Source organism: Grampus griseus (genome assembly GCF_964374135.1).
Source record: "Grampus griseus genome assembly, chromosome: 1".
NCBI classification, from domain to species: domain Eukaryota; kingdom Metazoa; phylum Chordata; class Mammalia; order Artiodactyla; family Delphinidae; genus Grampus; species Grampus griseus.
Window position 1 is genome coordinate 72,453,376 of NC_139017.1, and position 20,137 is coordinate 72,473,512.

Sequence of the window (20,137 nt, forward strand, 5' to 3'; positions counted from 1 at the left end):
GCAACTCAAAGGAGAAGGCTGCTCACTCTGCCCAAAACAAGTGCATCTGTTCACTCTGATAAGACATGACCTTTTGGAGAAGAAAAAAAAAAATCTCTGTAATTCATTTTCCATAGAGCAGCCAGAGTGATTTTTTCTTTTTCTTTTTTTTTTTTTTTTTTGCCTTGTGGGATCTTAGTTCCCCCGCCGGGGATCGAACCTGGGCCCACGTCAGTGAAAGCACCAAGTCCCAATCACTGGACCACCAGGGAATTCTCCAGAGTGATCTTTTAATATTTTAAATCAGATCATGCCACTCCCTGCTTAAAATCTTTCAATGGTTTCCCGCTGTACTTTGAATAAAACCCAACAACTTACTGTGGTCTCTATTCTTCACTGGCCTCATCTCCTACCCCTCTTTCTCTTCTTTCATGAGACTCAAGCTATGCTGATCCTCTATTTTTTTAAAAATGAGCTCTTACTGTGTGCACTGGAATGAGCACTTTTCATGTGTTATCTCACGTAATCCTCCCAACAACCTTATGAGGTAGGGTGGTTTCCATGTTAGAGATGCTGAAAGTGAAGCATGACAGGCTAAGGAACTTGCCCAGGGTCACACCACTAGCAGCTGGCAGAGCTGGGGTTCAAAGCCCATGCTCTCAGCCGGTATATCATGAGCTTCCTGCTTCTAGACCACGCCACCTTTGTTCTCACTCAGTGTCTTGGAGGTTGGCTCTCCCTGATGGAATGCTCTTTGCCAGTTCCTCCCAGGCCTGCCTTCTCTTAATCAGATCTCAGCTCAAACCCCACCTCCCTAGGGAGAACTCCCCTGACTGCTGGACTTAAAGTAACCCCCAGTCATTCTCTCCCACATGACCCTACTTTAATTCCTTGCCTCTACTTGCCAGTCTGATATTCCTCTGGTTATTTTATTCATAACTCCTTGCACTTAGAATGTAAGTGCCATGGGAGCTGGGATACTGTTTGTCTACTGCTGTATATTCATACCTCGACCAGTGTCTGACACATGGCAAAGCTCCATAAATGTTTATTGAATGGTGAGTACCTCTTGACTTTGTGGCAGTAACAGTAATCATAGCAGTTGCAGGGTTTAGCATTTGCTGAGCAATGTACTATGTACCCAGCACTGTAAGATGTGTTAATCATCTTACATATCCCATTTCATCTACACTGGCACAATGACCCACGCTGCAAGTCAGAGTGTCATAGCCATTTTACAGATAAGGAAACTGCGTTTCACAGAAATTAAATAACTTGCCCAGGGTCACAGAGCTACCAAAGCAGAGAAGCTCAAATCTAAACCCAGTTCTGTCTGACTCCCCAGTCTATGCTCTTTCCACTCAGCTGTGCTGCCCCCTTTATGGTCTAATTCAAAGGAGAGCTGTAGCTGACTCTCTCTTTAACACCTATGGCTCTGCCTCTCTCCCAAACTCAGAACCCACACCCCACTGCATGTCCGGGAGATTGTCCACGTCGCCCTCCCTCCACACACTCAATGTGTTTCTAACTCTCCACCTTTCCCACAAAGTTTAGCTTTCCTTTGAGAAGTCTTACCCTCTGTTAGCACTACTACCATTAGTTACCCAGGCATCCAGAGCCTCTCAAAATTCTAGCGACTTTTTGATCTTCCTGCATCTTAAAATAAAGCCCAAGTTCCTAAACATGGGTTTGAATATCTGCCAAGACTTAACCCCTGCCTAGCTTACCTGCATCACTCTCTTCCTCACCCTAGACACAGACCTACTTTCCGTTCCTCCATCTTGCTCCAGTCCTACCTCAGTACCTTTGCACATGCCACCCCTTCTGCCTCAGACAGTGTCCAGCCTCTCCTCCCTTAGGGAATTCTACTTACCCTTCAGAATTTAGCATATCACTTGTTCAGGGAGGCCTTCCCAGATCTCTAGTCTTGTTCTTTGAGGCACTTACCATAACTGCAATTAAGTGGATGGGTGTGTAACAAACAACTCATGAAGTATCTGACTTTCTCCCAGCCTGAATACATGGAAAAGGTGAAGACTGGGTCTGTCTCGCTCAGTGCTGCATTCCCAGTGTGTCACGTGTCACAGAGGCTCAGTACATTATTTGTTCTTCTTTAATGAGTTTGCTTTGTCAACTCCACCGTTATCATGTCTGTTTCCCCCAATAGAATGTAAGCTTCGAGGGCAGGGATTTTTTTGTTTTATTCACTCCTGTTCCCCTAGCACACAAGTGTTCATTAAATTAATATATCCATAACTTCATTTCCATTTCTAATGCCCCTGCCCTACACATCTCAGCAGAACAACAGGTATGACTCCCCACTAGGCTTCTAGATGCCAGAGGACTCTCCCAGCCAGAGAGCTGAAATGCTGAACACACCAGCAGAGGAAGCGACTGAGCTCATCCCAGTGACCACGACTTGAGTTTCCTCCCTGGGGGCCTTAGAGTCTGTGCAACATTGTGAGACTGTCTCATCATGTTGTTTTCTTGTAATTAAAACTCTTTATAAAATATGGAATTCAGGATCTTCCAAATGGCTGCATATGTGGTTTTCTTGGGTAAGGGCTAGAGTCAGTGGACATGTGAAAACTTCTTGAGAAAGCATCAGAGGAAGGCAGAGATGGGTAAGGCATGGACTTTGGAGACATGCCCAGGAACTCTCCTTACTAGCTGTAAATCCTTGGGCAGTCACTCCTTTTCCCCTCTTGTAAAACAGGGATAAAAATGCTTCCCTTGCAATGTTGCTGGCTGGGGGGTGGGGGTGGGGGTGGGTTAGAAATATTTGCAGGATACCCTGACTCAGGAAGTGCTCAGTAAACGGGAATTCTTTTTAAATTGATGTTAATTGATTTACAATACTGTGTTAGTTTTGGGTATACAGCAAAGTGATTCAGATATATATCAATATATATCTTTTTCAGATTATTTTCTATTATAGGTTATTACAAGATACTGAATATAGTTCAATTAACGGGAATTCTTACCACAGCCTTTTATGCCCCCAACTTGCACATTGAGACACAGAGGTGACATGTAGCTAACTGTTCAGCCTCCCCAAAGGAGATAAATAGCCCCAGGAGGACCAGGAACACATCTCAATCATCTTTGAATACCCAGAGCCCAGCTTAGTCAAAGGCCTTTATCAACCGCCACTGACAATATAAATGAATAGCCCAGCACAAAGAACCGAGGTGCACAGTCAGCTTCCGACAAAGGCTAACTCATTTCAGTCCAAGTGAAAGGAGAAGGTGGCAATCCGGCCAGCTTCTCAAGCGCCGAGTTGGCTCGGTAGAATCCATCAGGCCCTACCACGGGCTAACACCAGCCCTTGGCAGAGGAACCTCAGCCAGCTTTGTCCTTTGTGATAGTGCCACCTAGCGAGGCCCCGGAGGCACTGCCGCGCACTCCCGGCAATGCCAGGACCACTGCGACAAGGTGTTAGCCGGTGAGACTTGGGACTGGGATTGTGGTCTCCTTTCATCTTATTGCCTGGTTAATGGTTTAGACTAGTGCTGCTCTCCTTTCAAGACCCGGCAGAGGAAGCCCGTGTCGTCCCTCCCCACCCCCCTCGTCCAGACCCAAGGAATCTGATAAGCGCGAAGAGTGAGCTATCGTCTACCCGTCGTACATTAATTGACCACCGATCCCTTCGTGATCTCCTCGCATCCAATCCTTGGGAGCAGGCGAGGCAAGCATTATTATCCTCATCAAAGTCATCGTACAGATGAGGAAACTGAGGGAAGGTGGTTAATCCACGGTCACGGAACGTCCGATAACCCAAGCCTCCTGTAACTGGGTCCCTGGTTCCTTCCCCAATCACACGCCCCTCATTTCAGTGTGTCCCCAAGGGGGCAAAGCATCAGGGACCCTGCGCCGAGGACAGGCGTGTGAGCGCAGGGTAAACACGGTACAGCGTCGTCCGCAGCTCTCCCACTTTCTTTTCTGCCCACCTAGCGCCCGGCACCTTCACAGCGGCTCAGGGCGAGGGAAGAGGGGCCCAAAGCAGGAAACAGGGTCCCGCGCAGGTAGCCCCTGGGAGCACGCGGCGCCGGGTCACGTGAGAGGGGAGAGGCGGCGAGACCCGTGGCTCGCACGCACGTACGCCGTACGTAAACACGCACTGAAGCGCTGAAAGCTGCGAGCCCGAAGCCCCCGGTCACATGTGGAGGGTGGCAGGGGAGAACAAGGGGGCGGGAAGGAGAGAGGTGTCACGTGAGGGAGGTCAGAGCAGCGAGGTCACGTGAGGGGGGACGGAGGCGGGGCCGCCGAGGAGGAGGAGGAGGGGCGCGCGGCTTCCGGCGGCTGGGGGGGCCGGAGAGCGGGGGGGGGGGCCCTGTCCCGGAGGTGGCGGCGGCGCCATCTTGGCGAAGGGGGGATCAGGAAGTGCGGACCGCGGCGGCGGCGGCGGCGGCGGCGGCGGAGCCCGGAGCGGAGGCCGGAGGCTCCCGGCCCGCCGGCCCCGGAGCGGAGCGGAGCGGAGGATGCAGCAGCCGCAGCCGCAGGGGCAGCAGCAGCCGGGGCCGGGGCAGCAGCTGGGGGGCCAGGGGGCGGCGCCGGGGGCCGGGGGCGGCCCGGGAGGGGGCCCGGGGCCGGGGCCCTGCCTGAGGCGGGAGCTGAAGCTGCTCGAGTCCATCTTCCACCGCGGCCACGAGCGCTTCCGCATTGCCAGCGCCTGCCTGGACGAGCTGAGCTGCGAGTTCCTGCTGGCTGGGGCCGGAGGGGCCGGGGCGGGGGCCGCGCCCGGACCGCATCTCCCCCCACGGGGGTCGGTGCCTGGAGATCCCGTCCGCATCCACTGCAACATCACGGTGAGGATACCCTCGCGTGCGCGTCTCAGGGGGGCTCTTGTCTGGGACTCAGGATCACCCCACACAGCTTTTTGCTCTCGAAAGACCTGGGAGGTCGAATCCCCTCTCGGGGCTCGGCTCCTTTTCTCCAGGTTACATTTGTTTCTGCTGTGCACCCAGAATCTCTACTCTTCATGGTCAGGGACACCCCGACATATGGCGCCTCGACTACCCCTTTTCACTAACCCACCCACATCCCAGGGTTCATGATTTTGGCTCATTTTGGCTACTTCACGACTTAACCTTGACCCCTGGGAATGCTTCTCTCCCCACCACTATCATCTTCAGATTCCAGATCTCTGCATTGACCTTAGCTGGAAAGACCTGGCTTGGAACTCTGCAGGTTTCAGTGATGCCCCTTTCTCAGTAGTACCTTTGATTTAGGACGTTGCCACCTGTGAGATCCCTGCGCAGGCATCTCTCATTCCACTCCTCTTTGCTCTCTGAATTTTACCAAGTGATGGTGTGCAGTTTAGTGACTCCTCTTTTTCCTCTCCTTTGGATTCCCTTTTATTCTGGTGTAACCTCTAACTCTCCTCCTTTTGCCCCAGCTGGTAGCTGCCACTCTCCTCCTGTTCTCTATGGATATCTCCAGTTGCCCTGGGTTGTTGCCTTTCCTGCTAATGATGGTGATGTGCAAGGGCTATCCCATTTATTCTGGGGGGTAACAGTTCCTTTTCTCTCAGTGAACATCATTCCATCCTAGGCATGCAGGACTAGGAGACACCTTACCTCTCCTGCCTAGACTGCCCTCAAACATCCTGTGAAGAGGGTTGGCCTCTGATAATCTGGGAATGCCTGATACCGCATGGTATAGCACTTACAGTGATTGATACCACCTGGTGTGATAGTGTTCTCGCCCTGGTGGGAGCAGTGGATAGCAAGCCAGGAGACAGTACTTAATCCAGCCAGGCACACTGCAAATGGGAGTAGTCTGGGGAAAGACAGACTTGTGAACTGTGTGGCACTTTGGGGCCTGAATTCAATTTACATGGTTCTTGTTTTCTATCCCTTTCTTCCATCAAACCAGGTCAAGGTTTGATGAGGCAAGCTTCAGCTTGGGTTGGATGGTCCCCCCTGCCCCCAAAACTCGTGTGTTCCATTTTCCTCTCCCGTCTTTTTTCGTACTAAAAAGTTGAGATTGAAGGACTCGGTGTGGTTCCGTGAGCTGAAGAGTTGAGCATCTTTGATAATTTGTTTTCCTCCAGCATTGAGGATTAGAGCCATGGCAGAGTTAAGACCCCGGGTAGAAGAGGATAAGGTTTCCTCGGCATGTGTGGAAACTTCAGGGGTCGATTTGGTACCTGAATTATGCTTCCAATTCCTTAAGGGTAGGTTTGCCCCCTTCTAGCTGCCTTCCCAGTTGCCAGAGGCCATCTACTGTCTTTGTCCCTGGAAGGAGGTTAGTTAGAAGATTTTCAGTCAGACTCTCGGTGGCCCCTATAAAGAAGACTTGGCCTGAACTGGCCCCCTTGGTTTGGGCGGAGGGGGAGTCTGGTCAGGCTGCATTTGGCACCGGTGGCTCAGGAATGCTGGGAATGTTAGTAGCGTAGGTTTCTTTCTTGCAGCCTGCCATGTGGAGCCCTACAGCCTACGCCTGGACTGAGAGGGTGGCAGTTTCCCAAGGGAGAGGTGGGGAGAAGTGGCCTTTGAGGGATTCTGTTGGGAGTGAGGTGGGAAGATTCTTCCTGCTACCCTTTTACGTTTAGGTTCTGGAGACATCTAGTTTCTAATCCCTCCTTCCCCAGCTAAAATGAAAGTAATCTGTGGTCTTTGCTTTTTTTTCTGTCAGTGTGATTGTGATGAGGTGATCCCTTCCTCAACTGGTTAAGGAGGGTCAGGGGCCTCTGTTGAGTGTGGGAGAACTTCAGGTCTGGAACTTGTAGAGACAGCACAGGAGATAGGAAGTCTCCCTCACTGTTAGCAGGGTTTGGCTCTGCTGCTTTCTCTGATGTTTACTCTTGAGAAAATAAAGAAAGGGACCCGGCTTCTTGGAAAGGGTCCTCCTAGGGACTTTTTCTCCTGGTCTGGGATTTGTTGGGAAGCTGCTTGGTTAGATAATGACCTGCTGCGCTGGGCTTGTATGTGTGTGTTTGGGGGGAGAGGGGCGGGGGGACGGTGGAGAGCAAAGGGACTAGAAGTCTTGGTGCGTGGAAGGCAGGCAAAATCTAGCTTTCCCCAGTCTCCCATCTTGACTGCTCTCCCTGCTCTTTTCCCCTTAGGAGTCATACCCTGCTGTGCCCCCCATCTGGTCAGTGGAGTCCGATGACCCTAACTTGGCTGCTGTCTTGGAGAGGCTGGTGGACATAAAGAAAGGGAATACTTTGGTGAGGGGGCCAGGGTGTTGAGGTGGGAGTGCATTTTCCTCCTGTGACACCCATGCCATGAAAACATCCTGTGAAAGATGCCTCTGGAAAGTGGGTGGTGCAGTAGCCTGTACATTTGAGGCAGGCGTCTTAGGGGAGTTGCTTCCTAAAGCCAGAGGGAGAGCCTTGCACCAGTCCCAGGGTTCGTCCCCTAAGCTCCTCCCCCTGGCCGTATGGTCTGAGTTTTAGAGAACTAGGTACCAGTTTGGGGGCTGAGACAAGAGCTCACCCATGTACCTGTCCAGATTGGGGTGGGGAAGGAGTGTTTGATGTCACTGTGGTCCCCTACCCCCAGCTATTGCAGCATCTGAAGAGGATCATCTCCGACCTGTGTAAACTCTATAACCTCCCTCAGCATCCAGATGTGGAGATGCTGGATCAGCCCTTGCCAGCAGAGCAGGTGAGCAACGGAGGGGCTTTGGACCCTGTTATGCAGAGTTGCCCCACAGATAGCACTCAAAAAATGCATGTTACTTCAGATGAACCTGCAGTAGTTTCTCTCCAGCCCTACTCCAAACACGTACACATATCGTGACTCTTGGCCTCTTCTCCAGATGGGAATCTAGCTAAATGGGGCACTAGTAGCTTCACCTCTCTGATCAAAACTCACTCTTCTGGGTAGGATCATCCCTCATGGGGGGATTTTTATCATTAGCAGTAGGTAGCCATTGGGGACCAAGGTCCCTTGTTAAGATCCAAGAATGCAGTATCAGTCTAGAGATGATTTAGTAAAGGAGGGGTTCTTGAGGTAAAACTGGGATTTGTGAGTTAGGTGACAGAAACAGCTATTGTGCTTCTTTTATTCTTTGGCATATGGTGGTAGAGGAATAATGGGCCGGTAGTGAAGTCATTCCCTAGGCTGTTGCTTCCACTCAGCTCTGGCTGATGGAGAGGCTGGTAGCATTATGGCCAGGCGCACAGCTTCCAGACCCAGAGGCTCAGGGGAGTAGGTCAGAGGCTGCATTCTAGGAAACCACCGGGGTCTGATCTCCCTCTTTTCCCTCCCCACTGCAGTGTACACAGGAAGATGTATCTTCGGAAGATGAAGATGAAGAGATGCCTGAGGTAGGCTTCCACCCAAGGCGGCACTGGTAGGAAGCTCTTTCTGTCAGCAGCATTGAGTCCCCGCTGTGTACAGAGCTCCAGTCTAGACCTGGGGAGAGAAAAATACCAAAGGAAATAAAGACAGATTTACTGACCTGGAGGAACAGCAGTATAGTAGAGGAAGAGACAGGGCACCCATATCCAACCACTGAAGACAGTTAAGTGCAAATCTGTTTACACTGAACAGTCAAGAAGTTAATCGCAGATGGCTTTGTAGTCAGACCTGAGCTGGCATCCTGTATCTCCTAACTCTCTTAATTGGGGAATTGTACCTACTCTCACTAAGCTGCAGTTTTGCTTATTTATAAAATGTGATTATAACAGCTACTACATAGGGTTGTCTTTAAGATTAAATAAGGGATTGCATGTAAAATGCTCCATTCAGTACATGATAAATGCTAAATAATTTATCTATTTTCTAAAAACATAATTTTGCAGAATATAGCATAATGGTTAAGAACTTGAACTTCAGAGTGAGACAGAATTTGATTCACATCTTAGCTCTATTAAGAGGTGTATGACTTTGGGCATAATAACAACCTCACCTAGATCTCAGCTTCCTCATCTGTAAAATCGGGGTAATGATAGAATAATGGCATGGTGGTTATAAGAATTAAATGAGCTAGTGTGTATAGCATCTAGTATGGTACCTGACATATAATTAAACATTCAGTAGATATCAACAATTAATGTAGTAATTAGGAGGTTAGTATTAACATATCTTGCTAGAGTGAGGTCACTGATCACTTTGTTTCTCTGCACTGAATTAACATCCCAGGTTCTGCAACTTCTGTAACTCTGTCAGGGTCTTAAGCCTCACAAAGGGCTGGGGATACCTGAAACATTCTCCTCTCAGACAGCAGACAGCCCTCCCAAGTCTGACTGAGAGAGGCTGAATCCTGGCTATAGGCTCCTCCCCCACGTACAGTGAGCTACTTCCTCACTTAGAGCAGGGCAAATAGGGACTAATTCTGTTCTTGACCTCTACCATCTGCCTTTCTGGACCTCCTTCCTTATTTCCACCTTGGCACTGGGTACCTCTGCATACCTCATCAGGCCCAGCACTTGGGAAGGCAGGAGATTTCTGATCCAGCTTTCTCCTTTAGACCTGGAGTCCTGGGAACTCCTGGGTACAAAAGTCACCTGATGAAACATGAGCTTTGAGTCACAGCATCAGGCCAAAGTCATTCTAGGAATTAAGGAAGAGTTTCTGCTGCCAAGGGAGAGCTTTAGGGATGGTTGGAGCAGGGTAGGTCTGGGGAACAAGAGAGCTGAGCCTGCTCGGTTTCCCTAGGCCCTTACGCAGCTCTGCAGCTTGAGAATTGAATAGGAGGAGAGATTTGCCACAGCCTTTAGAGTGTGGAGGGAATGGGACTGGGAGTCTTGCAGCAGTGGAAAGGGTATTTTACTCACTAGCCTGCCAGATAGACTACTGTTCCTTGACCTGCAGCTCTAGGTCAAGTGGGACTGGGAAGGCGATGGCCCCTCTCCACAACGTGTGTTGGTTTCTTTCCTCCTCTATCCCACTCCCACCCCACACCTCCCCCAGGACACAGAAGACCTAGATCACTATGAAATGAAAGAAGAAGAGCCAGCTGAGGGTAAGAAATCTGAAGATGACGGCATCGGAAAAGAAAACTTGGCCATACTAGAGAAAATTAAAAAGAACCAGAGGCAAGATTACTTAAATGTACGTGCCCTCTAGGGAGAAGCTGGGCCAAGGGGTCGGCTGGTGCTGGCTGGGAGGTGGTAGGCATTGAGTATCAGTCTGGGGAACAGAATCCACTTTGGGTGGGTTATGGGTGTGCCTCATCCTTGCCTAAATCCTGGCTGCCAGACTGCTCCTGAGGTCTAGTACGGTGTTGCTAAGCACGTGGCCGTGAGATGTTCTGTCCTCCATCCCTCCCTTGTAGGGTGCGGTGTCTGGCTCGGTGCAGGCTACTGACCGGCTGATGAAGGAGCTCAGGGATATATACCGATCACAGAGTTTCAAAGGCGGTGAGTTTGCCTCAGAGAGGGGCCTGAACATGAGCTCATAAAGAAGGACATGATGGTGGCAGCAGATGCACGGATGCTTAGGAAGTTTTCAGGCCAAGGACGGAACACCCCCACTCCAGTGGCTTAGATTGGATGCATGTCTGTCTGGGGTGAACCTGGAGCCTTTGACCTTTTTTTCTCTCAGCATGGGAGAGGGATCTGCATCAGGGACCACTTGCCACTTGGACCATCATCTAATGACACCCATCTTCTTCCCTCCTTCCAGGAAACTATGCAGTCGAACTCGTGAATGACAGTCTGTATGATTGGAACGTCAAACTCCTCAAGTGAGTGGGGACTGTGGGATTAGAAAAGAAGTTGAGTAGTGAGTGCAGCCACTGTGGTGGGAGTCTCCGGGGCCGTCCCAGGGAGCGGGTGTGGGCAGTGGCTTGGCCCTCTGCTGCTCGCCCAGGGTTGGTGGGAGCCTTGAGGCTCCTGAGCTGGACCTGGAGCTGAGCCTGAACTCGTTGCTTCCTAGAGTTGACCAGGACAGCGCTTTGCACAACGATCTCCAGATCCTCAAAGAGAAGGAAGGAGCTGACTTCATCCTACTAAACTTTTCTTTTAAAGTAAGGTCTTCCTTTCAAGTCCGTCCCTGGCCTAGGCTTCCTTCTCCATCTTACAGTGTTGCAGAGGGCACTGGCCTCCCCTCCCTGATCGTTGCCTCTGTCTCTCTTAGGATAACTTTCCCTTTGACCCGCCGTTTGTCAGGGTTGTGTCTCCAGTCCTGTCCGGAGGGTGAGTAGCTCAGTAAGCGCAGAGGGTGAGGAAGGGTAGGGAGCTTTTGCCGGTCACAGCTGACTAACCTTTCTTCTACAGGTATGTTCTGGGCGGAGGTGCCATCTGCATGGAACTTCTCACCAAGCAGGTGAGCCTGCCTCTCATTCTTGGCCTGGCTGGCCTGGGCAGGGCTAGGCTGAGCTTTAACCACCCTCCCCCCCACCCCCACCCCCACCCCCGGGTTGGGTGATGGGCACAACGTGGCCCTTTCATTCTGCCTCGCAGGGCCTGTACCCACTGACCTGGGCAAACAGGTGATGGCCATTCTGGGAGTGAAGGGCAGGGGCCCTTCTATAGGTGCAGCTGCTCTCTGGAGAACAAGCATAAGGTTTCTCTGGAAACTCTCCTGACTTGTTTGCTTTGTCCCTGTTGTTACTTAGGGCTGGAGCAGTGCCTACTCAATAGAGTCAGTGATCATGCAGATCAGTGCCACACTGGTGAAGGGAAAAGCACGAGTGCAGTTTGGAGCCAACAAAGTAAGGAGCCTGGACCTGGGCCTGGTGGGACTGGCTGGAGACATACGCGCTTTAGGCCACGAGGAGGCCAAGGCGGCCTTCCTTTAGGGACTGAGAGGGTAAAATCTGTGGGCTGGCAGCATCGGATGCGTGGTCCTGGGATGGCCGCAGTGGGAGCAGGAGCAGGAGCAGGGCCTTGGTCTGAGGGGCAGCCTAGGACTTCGGGGAGGGTGCAGGTCTGGAAAGGGAAAGCTAGGGGATTGTGCCCTGAGGGGACCTCCCAGGTGGAAGGTATTTGGTGTGTCAGCAGAGCATGGCGCTGGGAGCTGGGACTCCTGGGTGGCAACAGGGCCACAGCTTGGTGGCCTGATTTAGTGGCTTCCTCTCCCCAGTCTCAATACAGCCTGACAAGAGCACAGCAGTCCTACAAGTCCTTGGTGCAGATCCACGAAAAAAACGGTGAGGCTGGCGCCACAACTCGAGATTCGGACTTTTGCCAAGCCTGAGGTTTCCACTTCCAGCCAAACAGCAAGAACCCCTTTTGGTTTCCGAGCGTTTACCACCCATTAACACAGCACCTGCCCCTGTTCTCCAAAGAAGTCAGTGAGGTAGAGGCTAACGTCCGCCACCTCTTCTCCAGTAAAGCACCAGCGGTCCATAGCGCCGGTAGACTCAGTGCTGCCCCTCTTCCCCACCACCCTGTGAGAAAGCTCATCTCACTCTGCTGTCATCTCAGGTTGGGCGCATCATTCTCCCTTTCCTTATAATCTCCAGGTAGGCAGTTTCTTACCTTCCCGTACACCTTCTCCCTGCACTGGGGAGCCCTTTCTAGACTCTTTCCACCTTTGACCCTGGAGATGTCTTCAGTGACTGGGGCCGGGAGGGTGGACATCAGCCTCCACCTCACTGTTTTCTTCGGTTTCTTTGCAGGCTGGTACACACCCCCGAAGGAAGATGGCTAACCCGGGAGTGCCATCCCGTTCTTCCTTCCCCAGGCACCACTGGACCAATTACCTTTGAATGCTGTATTTGGATCTCACGCTGCCTCTGTGGTTCCCCCCCTCATTTTTCCTGGACGTGATAGCTCTGCCTATTGCAGGACAATGATGGCTATTCTAAACGCTAAGGAAAAAAAAAAACACAGAACTGTTTCAAGTACTCAAGACTGACTTACAGACCAACCAACCACCTGGCTGGAACCCTTGCTAGCAGGCATTCTTATAAAAGAAACTTTCGAGCCTCCTTATATTGCTGGAAACTCAGCTGTGCTCCAGACTAGAGCCTCCTTACCTATGCTATGGATTTTTAATTTATTTTCTCTTATTTCATGTACACTGCTTTTTTTGGTTACAGTGTATGATGGATGTGTATGAAAAAAAATGTATCTTTGGGAAAACAATTACAGTTTGTTAATTTGAAGATGCTGGTCTTGACTCATCTTTATTTTTATCCCCACGTCCCACCCCACCCCCACTCCTGAACTACTTGAGCAGTGGGGGAGGGGCACCAAGTCCTCCATGGCTTTGGTAGCTATGAGGGGCTGTGCTTCGCTGCTAAAGCAAGAGAAAGGTGGAGCTGAAGCACGCACCTGGCTCGCCCCTCAAGGCCTCTGGAGTGACCAGCACTTGTACCCCTGGGAATGCAGAGCCTGGCCTGCTGAACCACAAAGTAGTAGGCTGAAATGACCTTAATTCTTAGGACTACTTTTCTAGTCACAGATGTTTTCAAGTTTCTAAGAAAAAAATAACAAGGAGGCCTAAGAGGCTGCTTCACAGAACTACTTTAAAATGAACTGAGTAGGGTTGGGGGCAGTCTCAAGCATGTATGTGACCTTTCTGGTCTCAGCAACTTGCTATGTAGCTAACACTCCAGTGTTCACTGGTTCCCCTCCCTCCCAGCAAGTGGCACTGAAGGGTGATGGTAGCTCCCTTGTTCCGTCTCTTGCTTCATCTGGTCTTATCAAAGAGGAGCCATGTGGCTTGGAGACTGGATTCTTTTAAGGCACTCATAAGGTGGGTCCTACTGCAAAGAAAGAGTCAGCTTTGAGGGGGTTGGTCTGTATACCTGTGTCCTTACCTCAGGCTCTGAGAACTGCTGGGGAGGGGAGTCTGCTGAGCTGAACCGTAGGTGCCACGTCTGTTCCTGCTTATTTAAAAGTACAGGCGTACTGTTTGCATGTGGTATGCGCTGCCTGCCTCTCCTGGTCAGTGAGCTTGCCTTGAGGCAGAGGCAGCCTCTTTGGACCTACTCTGCCTACAGACTGGATGGTGACAAACGCCAGAGGCCAGGGATGGCTAAGTGAAGACACTCATCTCAGAAAGCCCAGACTTAGGACAGCCATCTGGGAACCTGCAAGATGCCAGAGTTCTGTAATGCTTTGTTTGACACAGCAATTTTAACATTGGTCGTTTCTCCCCCTTTTAAGGGATTTTAATGTTTTGCTGCTTCAAGTGGACGGAGAGTTCACCAGTCCCACTCAATGCTGCTCCTACCCCACCACACCCACCTGATACAGGGTGCTAATTTATGCTGAGGTGGAGATAAAGAGGGGACCCAAGGGGGAAACTCATTTCATGAAGCTGAAATCTGGTTTCAAGGCCTCCGAGGCTTTCTTCTGAACTTATCACCAGCCCTGGCTGGAAAGTAGATTGTGTTTTTAGTAATGTGTACTGTGATCTGTCCTCAGTATAATGTATTTTGTAATGTATTTTTCTCATCTACCAAAGGATGAAACAAATAAAATTATTTAAATAGCTTGGCTCTAATCAAATTATTTAAGGAAATAATGGGATCCACATTCACCTGATGTGAAGGGAAGCACCAGCTCCTGTGCGCTATAGCTATATAAACACCAACTCTAAAGAAAGTCTTCCACTTTTCTTGTCAAGCCTAACAGTCCCTTTCATAACCTTACATTAGGCTGCTAATGAAGTTACACAGCATTAGAAAAATAAATAAATAAAATCAAGGCCACCTCACCCTGAACCAATGTTCTAAGAAGGCAAAGAGAAAGGACACAAAACTTATACCGTATGCAAGTGTGCATCTATATCCCAGGCAGTGTCCGCACGGCCGGCACACGACAGCTTCCCAGTCTCGCTGCTTCGGTTTTAGAGGGCAGCACTGGGGAGGGGTGGCTAGACAGAGGAATCAATCACCCCAAACGTGAAGCATGCCAACATTTATTCACCAAGGCGATGCATCAATGTTTAAGTGCTCCCTACCTGATTCTATGACAGAATGCCAGGAAAATTAAAGCGTGGGCCCCTCCATTCTCCAGAATCTGTCAGGGCAACTTATATCATGCTCTGAGGGTACAAAGAAGAGACACAGGAAAGAATACAATGGCTACATCAGACTTTCAACCTCATGGAAGCTTCCCATGTTTGGTTCAAATGTTCACACTGAGCTGGGGGACGGAAGGCACATGACAAATTGAGAAGTGAGCTGGGGGAAAGGCAAAGGGGAATCCAATCAATCCTGGGCACCGCTGTGGCCTTTTTCACCCCCAAGGCCTCAAGAGTGAAAGGGCAGAGCAGGCTGAATCTAGACAAGAGAAGAAACGTGCCGATCGTAGCCATGTTATTTAAACTCTTCAAACTTCAGGATGTGCAACTGGAAGAGAAAGAGAAAATCTGATTGGGAAGGCAGGACTGCCCCCAGGTGGTCCACCCAACACCCCCTGGACAACTTCAGTTTGTTTCCTCTAAGGGAATGACAGGTAAACCCGCAGCATCCAGGCCGAGGCCAGGGCCTGCAGCTGAGACCTTGGGAGGTAGGGGAGGGGAACAGTAGATACCCAGCAGTTACCTCCAAGTTCAAAGCACCAGTGATTTTCCCTTTGAGGATGCGATGGATAACCTGACATGAACTCCAAATATCTGTAAAACAAAACACAACAACAAAACCTTGGTGGCACTTGGTCAGGCAGAAGGAGCAAGGGAGGGAAGTGAGAAGCCGGGGCTGCAGGGAAGTGTTCTGGCTGCAGACCAGGTCTTGCAGACAAGTCTCTGCTAGTTAGTACTCATTCCCTGCTGCCAGGATATCGTGAGATAATAAGCACTGCAGAGGGAGGAGAAGGGGAGGGCAAAGTAAGAGCAAGTAAAAGGAGGCATTATTGTTGTTAAAATAATTACAGGGATCTGGGATTTTACATTCCCTAATGGAAATTCTGGAGACAGAAAACTGTTCATTCAACTCTGCTCTGAGAGTTCTGGCTGGAGGGATGGAGGTTAAAAGGCAGAGAGCCTTTTTACCATGACGAGTGCACATTCCTACCTGCTGGGACAAGGCAGGGCAGAGCGCTGGTCAGACACTCACCTTTCTCCAGGACATCTGCCCTTACTCAGCTCCCGCCACCCCGCCAAACTGGGACTGTCTGTATGCATGAAACTGGCTCATATCAAGGGTCAGACCTCAGTTCCACCCCCAGCTATGCCATTTTCTTGCTACGAAACGTGAAGAAGTCCCTTTCATTTTCCTGAGGCTTCCTTTCCTCATGCATAAAGGGAGAAAAATTGTACACCTGCCCACCTGGCCTCGGGGTCATCTCAAAGTCCACACAAGAGCTGAGAACCCACATATCTGGCCTGCACACTCTGGCCCCTCTGACAGGCTGGGAGCTGCTCTTTGGGGGCAGGGGCTCCTTACTCTGGGCCACCCTCCAACAGCCAAGCAGTCAGGTTCAGCCCACCAGAAGCTCCCAGGTCCTGTCTGCTGGTATTACTCCCCAGGCCGAGAGGCAGGGGCCCTCTCCATGCAATGACCCAAGGTGACCTCTGGGTGGCGCCCATCAGCCTAGCAGGGAGGCTTGGCCCTGCACTTTGGGGAGGTGCTTTTCCATCTTATTTTGTGTTGTATGTGTATTTCTTCACATCCACTTCTCCTCCTCAGCCCCCAGAGCATTCTTTCACTCTTTCACATCTCACCTAAACCCCAGTCTCGAGAAGGGGCAGAGCAAAGAAGGGGCCTCTCCGTTTCAAGGGTGTAGAAACTGAGGCTCCACCGGTGCCTGGATCTACAGTAACAAACACCTCACACTATATACAAAAATAAACTCAAAATGGTTTAAAGACTTGAACATAAGGCATGACACCATAAAACTCCTAGAAGAGAACACGGGCAAAACATTCTGTCATAAATCGTAGCAATATTTTCTTAGATCAGTCTCCCAAGGCAAGAAAAATAAAAGCAAAAATAAACAAATGGAACCTAATGAAACTTTAAAAGCTTCTGCACAGCAAAGGAAACCATACACAAAACGAAAAGACAACCGATGGATTGGCAGAAAATATTTGCAAATGATGCGGCCAACAAGGGGTTAATTTCCAAAATATACAAACAGCTCATACAGCTCAATATCAAAAAAACAACAACCCTATCAAAAATGGGCAGAAGACCTAAATAGACATTTCTCCAAAGAAGACATACAGGACTTCCCTGGTGGCGCAGTGGTTAAGAATCTGCCTGCCAGCGCAGGGCACACGAGTTCAATCCCTGGTCTGGGAAGATCCCACATGCCGCGGAGCAACTAAGCCCGTGTGCCACAACTACTGAGCTTGTGCACTAGAACCCGTGAGCCACAACTACTGAGCCGGTGCACCACAACTACTGAGGCCAGTGTGCCTAGAGCCCGTGCTCTGCAACAAGAGAAGCCACCGCAATGAGAAGCCAGCACACCACAACGAAGAGTAGCCCCTGCTCGCCACAACTAGACAAAGCCCATGCGCAGCAACAAAGACCCAACGCAGCCAAAATAATAAATTAAAAAAAAAAAAGACATACAGATGGCCAACAGGCACATGAAAAGATGCTCAACATCGACAATTATTAGAGAAATGCAAATCAAAACCACAATGAGTTATCACCTCACACCAGTCAGAATGGCCATCTTCACCAAGTTTACAAATAATAAATGCTGGAGAGGGTGTGGAGAAAAGGAAACCCTCCTACACTGTTGGTGGGAATGTAAATTGGTACAGCCACTATGGAAAACAGTATGGAGGTTCCTTAAAAAACTAAAAATAGAGTTACCATATGATCCTGCAATCCCACTCCTGGGCATATATCCGGAAAAGACAAAAACTCCGATTCAAAAAGATACATGCACCCCAATGTTCATAGCACCACTATTTACAAAAGCCAAGACATGGAAGTAACCTAAATGTCCATCAACAGATGAATGGATAAAGAAGCCACAAAAAAGAATGAAATAATGCCATTTTCAGCAACATGGATGGACCTAGAGATTATCACACTAAGTGAAGTAAGTCAGACAGAGAAAGACAAATATATCACTTATATGTGGAATCTTAAAAACAATACAAATGAACTTATTTACAAAACAGAAACAGACTCACAGACATAGAAAACAAACTTACGGTTACCAACGGGGAAGTGGGAAGGGGAGGGATAAATTAGGAGTATGGGATTAATAGATACACACCATTATACATAAAATAGATAAACAATAAAGATTTACTGTATAGCACAGGAACTATAGTCAACATCTTGTAATAACCTCTAATGGAAAAGAATCTGAAAAATATATATATATGTATAACTGAATCATTTTGCTGTAGACCTGAAACTAACACGATATTGTAAATCAACTATACTTCAATTTAAAAAAGAAAAGAAAAAAATAAAGTAACAAACAGCACATTGGGGGAGATGCTGAGTCCCAATGCTCTAACCCCTATCGTTGGTCTCCAAATTCCAGTTTTCTTCTACAGAGAATGCTTCTCTAAAGAAATCTTAAGCAAAACTCAATGTACGTGAAACAGATGGAAGATGAGCCACTCTGGCAGAAGCGAGACCGGGAGGCTTGCCCTCCCCTCACTCCACCCAGAGAACTCAGCCTTCGGGCAGCACCTGAGGTTCCTTTCCAGATCTTGTTGCTCAGAGAGACCAGGTGTGAAAAACAGTTCTCAAGAAGCAGCTTTGCAAGGGGCAGATGCCGAAAACCCGGGGTGAGATCAAAAGAATAGAGGCTGAAGGGCAGGCATCCCATTCCCGCCGAGGTCCCAGAGGCGTGCACAGCACCTCCTGTCTCCGAGTGCTCAGAAGGGTGGAGGGCACCTTACCTTTCTCCAGCATGAATGGCTGAGCCAGGGGGGGGATGGTCCAGAAATCGTCACTATCCAGGCTGCGCAGGGATTGCACTGGGATGGTAGCCGACTGGCCGAAATCGATGAACGTGACAACAGCCCAGGAGTCCACTCGGTCCAGCACCCAGCACCTGGCCAGAGGGAGGGAGAGGAGGCTCATCTCACCTGGTGGCACGCACAGCAGTCCTCACGGAGAGGGCTTGAAGGTCTGGGCTAAGAGGGATGGGAGTTTCCTACGCTGTTCCCCACCTTGGATGGAGAGGGGATCAGAGGAGAGGTATCTTGAGAGAGGAAGCAGCAGCAAAGAAACAAGAGTCCAGAGAATGGAGAAGCAAACCTCCAGCCCTGCCTGGTACACACCTGTTCCAGGCCCATCCGTAATCACCCAGCTGGTACTCGGCCAGACAGCGGGTCCCGCGCCGCACAGCCGAGTCGTGCAGGTAGGGCTGCTGCTCCTCTGCCTCCGCCAGGGCTCTGAACAGCGCCTGCATGTTCTGGTGCAGCGTCTGTGGACGGTACAAACGCCACGGGCCTCGCTGCCTGCCCCACATGGCACGTCTGTCTCTGCAGGTGTCACCTGTTACAGCAGCACCGCTGATCCACCCCAAGGGAACTGAAGGTATGACGTGGGACCAGGGATCAGAGTGCGGCCACTCTGGATGCCCACCGCTGATGGGCCCCCCTCAGCTCGCTGACCCCAGCAGGGCCCCACGAGGTGGCACCAAAGCCCAAGAGGACCCCCAACAAGCCTGTACCTCCGTGACATGCATGGCCCAGAAGAAGGGGGTCTGAGGGACAATACTGGTCACCAACAGCCCCACGTCCCCACCGACGCTGTGGATGGTGGCCAGCCAGCCCAGGTCTCGGAAGCATTCCCTCAAGAGCAGCGCCAAGAAGGACCCTCTGCAGGAAGAACAGGGAACAAAGGGAAGGGAGTGAACACAGGAGTGATTCAACCAACACCTGTCCTGGAGGATGCTGGGCAGGAGAGTCACCCTGACAAGAGGGCTGTGCACCGCCCCACCCAGGGTGGCAACAAGACAAGTGCCCAGGTAATCATAACACAGAGCAAAGGGAGCACCACGCCAGGGGACACAGGGGTTGGAGAGTTTGGGGAAGGGGAGAGGCAGAGGGAAATAAAAACACACCAGGGAACTCCACAGAGAGAGATGGGCAAAAGCCCTCACTGGGCTGACCTTGGGCCTGCCTGATGATTCATGAACCTCAAGGGATGCAAGTTTGGACCGTCCACAATGCAGGACACGTCTGCAATGCCCAAACCACTCCTCCCTGTGTTTAAGCACATGCCACACCTCATCCCACCACTCCACTAACTCTATCGCCTAAGTCACACATGGTTAGAAAGGCAGACCTGCCATTTAGAAAAACGAAACAAAAAACATACATCCTATAGCATTTCAAGTCAAACAGAATAGTCTGGCATCACTGACACTAAGAAT

General features: G+C 50.3%; 2 protein-coding genes across 2 annotated transcripts in view; one reads left to right on the forward strand and one right to left on the reverse strand.

The window, feature by feature from the left end:
- Window positions 1–4,460: 4,460 nt before the first annotated feature.
- On the forward strand, window positions 4,461–12,987 carry UBE2Q1 (ubiquitin conjugating enzyme E2 Q1; the record flags this gene model as incomplete). The annotated part of the gene is made up of 13 exons (XM_082656765.1): window positions 4,461–4,787; window positions 7,049–7,153; window positions 7,488–7,592; window positions 8,207–8,257; window positions 9,846–9,986; window positions 10,210–10,294; window positions 10,560–10,620; window positions 10,812–10,902; window positions 11,013–11,071; window positions 11,153–11,201; window positions 11,494–11,589; window positions 11,961–12,027; window positions 12,499–12,987. The coding sequence occupies 13 exons, from the start codon at window positions 4,461–4,463 to the stop codon at window positions 12,528–12,530; spliced, it is 1,269 nt and encodes a 422-aa protein (XP_082512891.1). The 3' UTR covers window positions 12,531–12,987.
- A 1,833-nt stretch (window positions 12,988–14,820) lies between these two features.
- The window catches only part of TDRD10 (tudor domain containing 10), a 53,925-nt gene continuing 48,608 nt past the window's right edge, over window positions 14,821–20,137 (reverse strand). Inside the window, exons 9-13 of the mRNA XM_082647778.1 lie at window positions 19,433–19,580; window positions 19,038–19,183; window positions 18,654–18,808; window positions 15,379–15,449; window positions 14,821–15,183 (exon numbers count right to left, since the gene is read on the reverse strand). Coding sequence (XP_082503904.1) covers window positions 15,151–15,183; window positions 15,379–15,449; window positions 18,654–18,808; window positions 19,038–19,183; window positions 19,433–19,580 — 553 coding nt within the window. The 3' untranslated portion in view covers window positions 14,821–15,150. The remainder of the gene's footprint in view (window positions 15,184–15,378; window positions 15,450–18,653; window positions 18,809–19,037; window positions 19,184–19,432; window positions 19,581–20,137) is intronic.